General features: G+C 35.0%; 1 protein-coding gene across 1 annotated transcript; it reads left to right on the top strand.

The window, feature by feature from the left end:
• Positions 1–5,599: 5,599 nt before the first annotated feature.
• On the top strand, positions 5,600–12,395 carry LOC121409601. Its single transcript, XM_041601511.1, has 2 exons — positions 5,600–5,735; positions 11,073–12,395. The coding sequence occupies exons 1-2, from the start codon at positions 5,623–5,625 to the stop codon at positions 11,872–11,874; spliced, it is 915 nt and encodes a 304-aa protein (XP_041457445.1). The 5' UTR covers positions 5,600–5,622; the 3' UTR covers positions 11,875–12,395.
• Positions 12,396–12,707: the final 312 nt, after the last annotated feature.

Genomic DNA, 12,707 nt, shown 5'->3' with positions numbered 1-12,707 from the left:
GGTGCAAAGTTTTTGACATTTCAATTTAATATTTCACACTTATCCCTTTCCTTTTCTCCCCATTTTCTTGGTCTTGAAAAATTGGGGAGGGGGGGGGGGGGGAATGCCGATGTCCTAACAGTAATTTTTTAGTTTTATTATTATAAAACAACATAAAAATGTAATAATCCCATAGTAAGCCTTATTTCAATAATGCGAGCGCGAAGCGCGAGCTGAACATTTTTGGAATTTCATGTATTTGTTTTGAAAATTGAATATTCTGGGCAATGTTTGTAAACTTGAACAAGATGCGTATGTAATTGATAATAACTGAGAGCGCGAAGCGCGAGCTGATTTTTTTTATGGGTTCTGGCTTGATCGAAAAAGGACCTGTTAAGAACGATTTGCAGTTAGCCATTAAGACGAAAAACATGATATTTCAACTTTTAGATAATGCGAGCGCTAAGTGCGAGCTGAATTTTTTTTTGACATTCCGACCTAAAAAAAATTGACATTCTAAGCACATTTTAAAACAAATGGTATAGGTATAAAACTAAACAATTGATGCGAGCGCGAAGCACGAGCGGAAAACAATTGAGATTTCAGACCTAAAATTGGACACTCCATTCATGTTTTGTAAATCATGAAAAAGGATGGGTAATTTGGTATCCTCCTACATTAATAATGCGAACGCAAAATGGATAATTCTAGCACGCTTTGAATAAAGATCGCGCTGCATATCTCAATAAACACGTGTGCGCGTGTTTTTAAGAGTTAGACAGAATCTGGGTATTCTGAATAATTTTTATTTTTATCATGAAAATCAATAATGCAAGGGCGAAGCGCGAGCGGAAAATATTTGATATTCCGGTATGAAAAGGGTGAATTTAAATACTATCTAAAGCACTGTGTACGGAAATTGTGAAGTGTATGTGGAAAGCACGTATGAAAATGATGACTATCTTCCTATTCCTCTTCCTATGCGCGATGTGAAACTTGAAGATGTTCCTTTCTGAAAAAAGGACAATTTAGTTATTAGGAATTCATGAACATTTTATTTTCATACTTATCAATATAATAAGCATAATGAGTGAGTGAAATTTGTTGACATTTCAGGCCTGAAAACTGGATATTTTAAGCACTTTTGTAATCTTAATGCGACGGCAAATCGCGAGACAAAACTTTGGATAAACTGTCATAAAAGTGAAATTTTAAGTATTTTTTTTTAATAGAATTAATATATAAAGAATCTTATGGAATGAACAAAGACAATATAAAAATTATGTAGCAGCGCAAAAAGCTGCAAATGATATTCTCACCATATAACGGACATTTTACAGAGCACTTAAAAGAATCAATTTGTAAATTGATAAACTGATGTATGTTTTGATTCATCCAGGAAAGTCAAATATTTGTAAATTGAACAAAATAGAAAAAGCTCTATATGCATGTCCGAGCTGAAATATGTTTTGGATATTGACTTCAGCCTATTGGGCAAGATATGTTTCTCATCGAACAGGCTAGGCGATTAGATAGATAGATAAATGGTTTATTTGATAAAACTCATATATCATGGCGGCCAAGCCGAATTGTGATGCATTTACAAATAAATTAAAATAAATCAATACATTAAAAATGGAATACATATCATTGAAATGGAACACATATCATTGAAATGAATAATAATAAGCGCAAGTATTGTTGAATAGAAATACCTAATAGTATGATTAAGATGCAAATTCATTAAAAATTGCAAAGGTAACTATAATCGTTGATTGATCAATAATTGCAATTGGATAATTGTGAACGAGAAGATATTGAATTGAAACTGATTTAACCTGGAGATTAATTGATAAATATAATATAAACATTGATTTTGAAAAGTAGTTAATTGAATGTATAGAACAAAATGTGAAATAGCGACCAGAATGAAATAATATCAACTAGGAATGATTTGAATGAAAGTTAAGAAACTATTGCAAATTTGTCAGTAACTGCGATTAGTTACTAAATAAAGCATCGATCAGTTTGTGAATTGAGCTGTTTAAGATTAGATAATTATTAAGTAGATATAGTACAAGAATGAGATTGCAATTAATATAATCTTAATTGTTAAGGCATTCGATTGATTGAAGTTACTTTATCATAATGGAAATTCATTTTTAATTTCAAAACTTATCTTAGAGCCAAATAAAAAAATGCACATTAATTGAATGTTTATGTACAATATATATACAGATAATTAATACATTGAGTAGATATATAATACAATATAAATGACATTGCAATTTTTTTTTAAATTTCAATTGTAAATACATTCGATTTATTTATTGAAGTTATTTGATCATAATTCAAATTCATTTTTAATTTCATAACTTAACCAAATCACAGAATGCAAATCAAATGAATGTCATATGTATATTATTTTACAGGTACTTAAATACGAATATAAAATATATACATCAAAATAAACAATGTCTTATTGGTGATCACGATTCATTATTCAGCTTGATCAAGTAGGGTACCGGGCTATCCCGAATTTTGTCCTAAATCTTATCTCCGGTACCTTCACCCTCCGGAGCCTCATAGCTGATCCTCTTTCGGGGGCAGTTGGAAAGAGGTGGCTGAATCGGGATTTATAGTCCAGTTTAGTTGCAAAGTTTTTGCACAGCTTATAACGTGGGCTTGTGGGCTTGTTTAAGATTTGAACTATATTGAACAACAACAGAAAATGTTTAATGAATTGTGGTGTTGCGCTACTTCTGCATTCCAATTCAAGCCCACCACATTAAAAGGAAATAATTGTTATTGTCATGGTAACATTATTGCTGTTTTTTGTGATGGAAGTGATAATTATAAGCCTCATGATGTCGGTAATATAAAGATAATGGTGTTGATGGTGATGATAATAATATAAAGAAAAATATGAGAATGACTTTTACGCTATACAGACTAAAATGTCATATTCATGTGCATGTAAATTATATAATGAACTAATAAGATATAATGTATGCGTATCTTCTGATCAAATCGTAAAAACTCTTGTTCTTATCCTTATCCATTATCGCAACGAGACGAATAACACCATTTAATGAAACATCGCGATGGTTCATGGTGTCATTCGCCTTTCCATTGAAATCATTAAGTAGCTTCTATGTGGCAAAAAGTAAATTTTGTGGGTGTGCTATACAAGTATGTACATGGGCTGTATTTTCTATTTTGTATATTCATATCTATATTTTTTGCACAATTCTTAATGTCATAGTCTGCGATATAATGTTATGAATATCGTATTATGATTGAAAAGTTCATAGTTCAACGGACTGCTTGCATGTGTTTGTAATAAGATGTTCAGAATTTTAGGTTCAAACAATTTTCCTATTCCAAATATTTTTGAATACGAAATTTTGAACTTTCATTATAATTTCCGTATTCATTTAAAAAAAATGATAAAAGATTCAGGGCCAACAAAAGACGAACTTATATTTCTTTCAATCTGACCAAAAATATATGGTAATGCTTTTTTCAGATTAAATGACAGATGATAAAATGTTTGTTTTTCAATTGAACCTCATTTTTTAATGAATCCATGAATTCCAAGATATGTTAACCATAGTATTTTAGTAAATTACTTATGACATTCACCATAATCTTTCATGGTGTAAATTATACATGTAGTATTGAATATAGAATTATTTTGATAAAATAAATACCGAAACATGATATTGACCAATTCTCTCGAATTCCATTAATGCTAAATATTCGGACATTGTCACCAACATATCACTTTTGACAAGTATTATCTAAGGGTGTATACGTTGTTATAATATAATGAATTTATATGGAGTAGGGCTTTTCTCCTCCCCCCTTATCTCTTCTAACCCACCTAATATATGCATCCTTTATGTATCAGGAAAGTATGTAAAACTTGCCACCCATTCTGAATGAAATGAAAAAAATTACTTATCTTATTATTTTGTTGTATATTTGCCTATAATTATATGGAAATCTGGTGTTGCTCTTGTCCATTAAACCACCCTTATAGACTAGCACTTCATGCAGCAAAATGCTACAGGAACCGGGTACAGGACCCCATTTTGGCTTCCCGTATATGTTTAGATTGGCAAATATAAATTGCACTTGCATTACTCTTTCTCTAGGAAAATAGGACTCGCTACACAATTGCTTAAAATATTATCTAGAAGTGAAATAGAGGAGGGCCTAATTTGAGATCCCTGTCATTGCTACAAACATTTAAACAAATGTACATTCAAATTGGGTTTTAGCGGCACGTCCCGTTCAGACCATTTTTTTCATTTTCGGGGGCTACTTTTCACAGCGTACTGCCCCTGTACACCAGGGACCCGTCTTACAATTGATCCGATTAATCTCAACTATCAGTATGGAAAACCATCAATGTCATAATTTTTTCCAAAGGAAATTTGCACATCGTCCTCTGATGATGTCAACAAATAGAAGTAATTGAATTTTAAAGAAAACAATGAATGTATGAATATACATCAGTATCAAGAAAATATTTTGAACAAACATGAATTTTAGATGTTGGGGTCAATACCTAGGATTTTACACAGGGGGGGAGGGCAAAACCGTCCGCCAAAAAATTTGACAAGCAAAAAAAAAAGGTCTTCAATAAAAAATAGAGGATTTCGTACCAGAAAAAAGGTCTTCAAGCTCGTCATGGGGGGGGAGGCAAAAAAAGTCTCCGAGCTCGTCAGGGGGCAAAAAGGTCTTTCAAGCTCGTCAGGGGGGGGGCAGGGATGCGTCCTTTGCTTGGGTTGTGGCTCGTCAGAGGGGGCAGACTGTTACTTCAATGTTTATGACGGTAGGTCCATCATCATGCCTATGGTGACGTATACAATAGGATATTGCCAATGACACGTGAAGGAATCACGGCGATTGCGCAATTTTAAGGTAGCGGCTACCAGAAATTGCAAAAGACGAGAAATGTCGCCCTGGTGCCAATTTGCCTTTGAGCGCAAGTACTACGGAGCTCCTTAGGTGACATACCATGCTTATTGAAAGTCGTTTCCACAACAAAGAAAGAAGTAAAAATTAAGAGAAGAAAAAGAAACAGGATGAGATATGATATATATATTTTTAATATCTTGTCAAAATCTGTTGCATTTAAAAAGGTCAAAAATTTTGCACGCTCGCAGCTTTTTATAACTTTTGTCCTTTGCACTGAGCCCCCTCCCTTAACTAAAACAAATCTGTCAAGGAGAACAAAATTTGTGTCAGTCATCCCCAGACCAGGAACACGTCCGACCGACCCTTAGGGGCCCATGCCTACGACTCCATTAACTCTTTGCACGATGATAATCCACGGGGGGGGGGGGGTAAAAATGACAATTATACTTATGATATTCCCTTTATTCTCTTCTTTGCCATTGATACTGATAATTATTGTATCGATATTACCCCCCCCCCCAAAATGGCCATTTATCATTTGATCCAGTACGATATGTATTTATTACGATTTTTGTTAAATCTGATTGTACGAATATTAATTAACATTAGTGTGTCAACGTTTTAATGAAAAAACACCCGGAAATGGGGAATTCCCAGAGAGGTATAAAGGCCCTGCATATATTTTGTTTATACATTCGATCAATAAAGGCCTACATGGTTATGCAGATTATTTCACTTTCAACAGCTCGATCATGCGCATTTTCATCCGCATTCTTTGCTTACATAATTTCATATCAGGATCTTTTTCCCATCAAGAATATTGCTCGGTAAGTCTTTACTCTGATCTTTACATTTCCATTATTTTAAAACACGGGTTTATCATATATACACACGGAGTATTGATATTACGTGTACATAGATATAATGTGAAATATATCTAGTAAACCGTTTGAGTACGTCATTACGAGGCATCTCATTCTCTTTTTTTATTCTCAATTTAGTTCGAGTATGAAGTTAGGGATAGGCCGTCGTGAACGGTGGACATTTGAAGAGGATTAATCGGGGTTTTTAAATCAAATAGCTCTACTCCTTGCCGATTATTCCGATTTATATACTCAGTTATTGTTGTTGTTGTATAAGGGAGATGTTTTAATGCGTTCCATCGCATATTAAAACAATGTTGTGGTTAATCACACAATACGAATTTCCAAACTTGAACTTGATGGTATCATGGTTAGGCGCATACATTCGTAATTCCGACGCTTCGTTATTCCGAAGGTTCGTAATTTTGAAGCTTCGTTATTCCGAAGGTTCGTAATTCCGACGCTTCGTTATTCCGAAGGTTCGTAATTTTGAAGGTAAGTTAGTCCGAAAACGAAAAAGGGTTCGTAATTTCGAAGGTTCGTTAGTCCGAAAACAAAATGAGGTTCGTTTGAAGTACTTATTCTATTCATGTATTCCATGAAGTTTTAAAAATATTCCTATTCAGGTCTGATCATCAAGACTTATCACCTCGCGCTGCGTGCTCGCATTTTCATTAGTAGGGGAAGGCGGGGTAAGTTGTGACAGTTTTTGCTTTTTGCATGTTAGAATTGATATGATTAATAATCTTGTCGAAATAAGTACCTTGCCTTGAAATTTAATTCTTCTGAAATATTTTCCACCTATATATAACTTTCTATCCCCACACTGAAAGTCATCGTGACCTTTGAAAAAAGGGATGTCAAATGGCTCAACTTATATGGGGTAAGTTTGAGCCACCACCTGGGGTAACTTGAGCCACAAAAACTATGGACAAAATGTATGAGGGGAGAACCAGCATGTCAATTTTTTGTTTAGTCTTTTCACTTGCTAATTCTCTATAAATACTAACATCCTTTAAAAGGAAAAGAGCAGTCATGTAAATTTGCTCCTTTCAGCCAGCATTTCAATCAATTTTTATGGTTTGTTTGTTTTTTAAGATACATTACCATAGGAATTACCGTGGCTCAAGTTGCCCCATGCTGTTTGGCTCAACTTACCCCAGTCCGAACTTAGTGCGATAATTTTGTATCCACACATTTATTATGCATCCATTATATAAAAGACTATGGCAAGAATGAAGATCCATACCTGGACTAATGATGTTGTTATCATGTCTTTATTATATTTAAAGACGTGTGTGTTTATAAAGCACTTATCTATTTCACACTCTTTTTTACTTTTTTGGCTGAAATTCATATTTTCCCTCTAAAAAACTACTTTTTGTTTCAAAGTTGAAAACAATGTGGTGGGGTTAGGGGTTATGCTATGGGTCATCAATACATGACACCACCACAATGTCTGACTCATTCATTATTGGCCTGGGACTGGTGGCTCAACTTGCCCCTATGCCCAACTTACCCCGCCTTCCCCTATATGTATTTAAGCCTACTTCTATATATATATGACTTCTAACAAACTATACTTAAAATCCCTCTTTATGACAGTTTATCAAAAAATTCAGCTCGCTCTTCGCGCTTGAAGTAATTACTATAGTAGTTCGTTTCATATGCGTCTTGTTCATGATCACAGACATTGCTCAGAATGTTCAAATTTTAGGACAAAATTGCTGAAATTTCTATAAGATTTAGCTCGGCATTATTCAATAAGGAATTAAGAGATACAATTATCTTTTTTATAAAAATAAGCTAAGAAATCACTGTTCGGACTACCCCTTCAAAGAAAAAAAATTGAGCAGCCGATCGGGGAAAATGTGAATGACCCCCCTCCCTTGACAAAGTACGATCCACATAAGTATATGCATACACATATAAATTTATTGTGAAATAAATGTGTGCCCCTCCTCCCTCATTCCGAATGGCTGGCTACGATGGCTGCGGATAACTTTTTTTTTGCCCCGCCCCACCCAAAAAGGGGTATTTATCACCAATATTCTGGTCCAAACAATCACCCCCAGTGCAGAGCAATTTGATTAAGGTTTATAAGTGGCAACCATTTCATCAAGAAGGGATCTTTAAGTAGACACTTTGAACTTTGACAAAACAATTTCAAAATGCATCAACACGCCCTATCGATATTTGATTTGATAATTTATATGATAACAATTCTGCTCTTATACTGGTTTTCGTTAATACGTTAGTTATATTTTATTAATTTTGTTTGATGTTCAGTAGTCTGTTTAAAGGGATGGTCCAGTCTGGAGATATTTATATCTCAATAAATAGAGTAAAATTCACAAAGCGAAATGCTGAAAATTTGATCAAAATCGGATAACAAATAACGATTAACGAAATTGAATTTTAAAATTTCAAAGGTCAAGTCCACCCCAGAAAACTTTTGATTTGAAGAAATAAAGAAAAAAATCAAACTAGCATGACGCTGAAAATTTCACCAAAATCGGATGTAAAATAAGAAAGTTGTGGAATTTTAAAGTTTCGACTACTTTTCACAAAACAGTGATGTGCACAACTCAGTGACGTGCAAATGAGCCAGTCGGTGATGTCCATTACTCACTATTTCTTTTTTTTTTTATTGTTTGAATTACTGATATACAATATTTGAATTTTTATAGATTTGACAATAATGACCAACTTGACTGAACCATATAGTTTTAGCCAATGCTATAGCTACACATGTTCAGAGAGGAATTAATTGTTGTTTCACTTGACAATGAAGAGAAAATTAGAATATTTCATGTTTCATATAATAAAATACAAAAGAAATAGTGAGCGGATGACATCATCAGCCTCCTCAGTTGCACACCGACCAGGATGTGAATAGAACTGCTTTGTGAAATTAAGCGAAACTTTAAAATGTCATAACTTTCTTATTTTACATCCGATTTTGATGCCATTTTCAGTGTTATGTTTTTTGGAATTTTCTATTTATTCAAATCATTTTTTTTGGGGGGGGTGGATTTGTCCTTTAAAGATTTGCATTATTCTGGTGAAACGGTTCTAGGCATGTCTTTATGAATATTCATTAGGTGGGCTGATGATGTCATATCCCCACTTGTTCTTTTTGTATTTTAGTATATAAATTAGGTTTATTAAATATTGTTCTATAATATACCAAGAACTAAAAATGTTGGATTGAAAACTAATTAAGTGCATTGGTTAATTTTTGTCGCAACTTATTTCATCATAATGGAGACGCATCAATCATTTACACGTGTATGAAAAATGAATCATTTATGATTTTACGTAATAACATAAGAAAAAAGGAAAGTGGGGATGTGACATCATCAGCCCACCTAATGAATATTCATGACGATGTGCATATAACTATTTTCCCAAATTATCGATAAACTTTAAAATTCAATAACTTTGTTATTTGTTATCCGATTTTGATGAAATTTTCAGCATTTTTCTTTCTAAATTTTACTCTATTTATTGAAATTAAATATTTTCAGCCTGGACCATCCCTTTAAGTTGTACTTATTGTAAACATGTTCGGTTTGGTCCCTGTACCTTTGTATCATATACCTTTATTTATGTTTTAACCGGATAAATAACATGAATGATAAAATGAATATATTCGCAGTTCTAGCAATGAGAGGAAAACATGAGCTAGCCTCATAAGCCTATGATCATCTCTTTGAGAGAATTCTGCGTATGTACACGCCCCTATTAACAATAGATCATCCCCTTCCCACAGGGGCGGTGAAAGCGGGGGGCAGGGGGCACTTGCACCCCAACAAAAAAATCCCCGTACGAATGAAATACTATTTTTCAAAAATGGGAAATTCCCTTGTTGTTTCCAAAATGAAGTATGCCGTTCTTTGAAATAAAATATCCCTTTTAAAGTAAACATTTTAGATAAGAAAATCTCTTTTTTTTCAGTGTTATCAGTTATTGTTTAGTAAGGTACTTTTCGTTTCTGGTTATATAAAAACTTAGAATGTCCAGTATTCAGGCTGAAATATCTTTTTAGCTCGCGCTTCGCATTATTCGATGTGGCATGAGTCACTAAACGCAGCCCTTAACATGTTCCTTCCCTAGTCAGTATATTTCAGCTCGCACTTCGCGATTGTTAATTCTTCAGTTAGATGCACATCTTTTTAATGATTGCAAAACTGCTCAGAATGTTTTATTTTCATTTCTTATTGAAATGTCCAAACTAAGGATTGCAATTCACGTTCGCATGCAACACCTCCCAAGGACGTCTTTTTACACTCATTGTCCCCAAAACGGGTTTTACAGCATCAGCTTTGATTTCCCCCCCCCCCCCAACCACTCGCTAGTCACTATCTCGAGGAAAAATAAAGCCTAAATATATATCTTACCATAATCAGAAATCACTTCAAAAAGGCTTTGCTCTACTTTACTTTGCTCCGCCGCCCTTCTTTTTGCCTTCCCATCCTCAAAACAATTGAACAGCAACGGTGCCCCCCCCCCCTCTACCACCATGCACGCTTACCCTTCCGGTTTTCCCCGGCTTAATTAATTTTCCGGATTAACGATACAACGGATCAACGAACCTTCATCACAACGAACCTTATTTCGTTTTCGGATTATCGAACCTTCGAATTAACGAACCTTATTTCGTTTTCAGACTAACGAACCTACGGAATAACGAACCTTCGAAATAACGAACCTTATTTTGTTTTCGAACTGATGAACCTTCGGAATAACGCCACAAATGTTCCGATTAACGAGTCGTTTTTCGTTTTCGGATTAACCAACATCGAGGTATATAGGAAATTTATGTGTTTCGGAATGACGAACCTTCGAAATTACAAAGTGTAGCCATGGTTAGGGTTATTCGTCACACTCGATCGACCCAAGTGATGAAATAACTTCAGTTATTTTTTCTTTGCTGCTTAATCAATCATACCGTACTTATTAAAATCAATTTAAGTGTCCACAGTCGCTTACGTCCACAGTTCCCTTCCCCTCTTTGTTTTCTAGTGTAAGTTGACAATACACAAGATAAAACTAAATGTGATGAGTGTCTACTATTTGGTTACAAAAATGAGAAAAGATTCGGACATAATTAATCCCTTTCACTGAATTTGAACACGTACTCATAGAGCTACTTGCAGTCAACTTGCTTTACCATACCCCAGCAACGGAGTGGCGCGGTTTCGCAATTAAGGACTAAATACACGAATTGTACAAAGAAGTATTATTCTATGTAAGTGGCTTATTTTATTTTATTCATTTTATTGTATATTTTGTCAGGATTCGGGGTGAAATTGGATTGAAACCTGAATATAGATGCATAATGGAAGTCAACAGCAATACCAAACTGAATGGCGAGTGTATTCTAAGATTATTCATCGAGAGTGGACTCCACCCGCGTTTCGGTAATGCCTTTTGGCCTAAAGCGGCCGTTTGCGTCTGTCTTGTGACATTTTTTGGCGGGAGAAAAACACTTCTCCTCCGGCAGTGCAGTCCTCATCACCACGCCGAACATGGCGTCATCGAGTACCTTCGAAGAGTCTATCACGGAAGGGTATTCTCCGTCAAAATCTACTGCAACTATTCGCCATGCAGCAAACCTGGGTTCGAATGCTGCAGCAGGATTTTTAAGATGAAGGAAGACCTGATGAGGAACTTTGATGAAAGGATGGGGGCTTATCGCTTCGGAGATTCCTTTTCTTTTGAATTCATTTTCGCTCAGATCTACAACATTGCCAGACCATCTTGCTGGAGAAGACGTTGCTTCTTGCAAATGGGCCCGTATGTGCATTCTCAACCAGAACCAAACGACCGCAGTGTAGGTATTCTCTGTTCCTTTGGTCCCAACATGAGAAGCTTCCAAGGGGCCGACTGGGAGGGGCTCATCGACTTACTGGCTACTTGGGACATGAGATGTGGGATAAGCCACGTTCATATCTGTTTTCCTTATCTAATGTCGATTCGTTTTGGGGAGTATGGCAACTGGCGTGACATAGAAGATGCAAAAGTGAGAACAGATTTCGAAATCTTAAAAAGAAACTATTCCCCTTCAACATGTGTCTCATCGTATCATATTTGGTGATTTTAACACCCAAGTTGCCAAAATAAAAAAAAACATTGTTCATAGTTTGTTATGGGAGCTATGGTATGCCCATTTTTTAAATTGTAAATATATTTTTTAGACAGTATCGTGTTTATTTTTCTATCTAATTCAATATCAATATATTTTATCAAAGAACTATTTCCCAACACTCACTTGCTCAGCAACAGCAAGAAAACTGGTACCTTCACCTACAGTGTATCTTAAAAAGTATTCTCTGGTCATGCTGGTTGCTCCTGAAGGACCGGGCTGAAGATGGCATAGGCATACTCTTAATTCATTTTCTTGGACTTTCACAATAGTTACAATAAGTCGTTGAACGTAACTACCAATTATTAACAATCTCTTCTCATTGACAAGTTTTTGTTTGACCAAGGGGTACGGGTTTAGTTCATCGGGGCAAACAGAATTTTAACACCCAGCTGGACCTGCGACCACCTTCTAGGGGCATCTATTTATTTATTCATTGTTAAAGGACAAGTCCACCCCAACAAAATGTTGATTTGGATAAAAGGGAAAAAGCCAACAAATTTCATCAAAATCGGATGTAAAATAAGAAAGTTATGGCATTTTAAAGTTTTGCTTAATTTCACATAAGAATTAGGCACGTCTCCAAAAAGAAAAAAAAAGAAGGGGAAAAAGAGAAAGTGAAAAGCGAAGGGAGGAAATGAAAGAAAGGTAGCTTAGTGGGTTTTTCTTTTTATTATTTAACTTTTTTCCTATAAACGAAAGTACTACACTCTCGTTCTAAATATGTAATATGTATGAATATATGCTTCCGCGCTTCACGCGCGGTTAAATGACAACAATGTACG

This window comes from Lytechinus variegatus, chromosome 2 (assembly GCF_018143015.1).
Source record: "Lytechinus variegatus isolate NC3 chromosome 2, Lvar_3.0, whole genome shotgun sequence".
NCBI lineage: Eukaryota > Metazoa > Echinodermata > Echinoidea > Temnopleuroida > Toxopneustidae > Lytechinus > Lytechinus variegatus.
The sequence above is the reverse complement of the archived record's forward strand: the minus strand, read 5'-3'. Positions and strand labels throughout refer to the sequence as shown.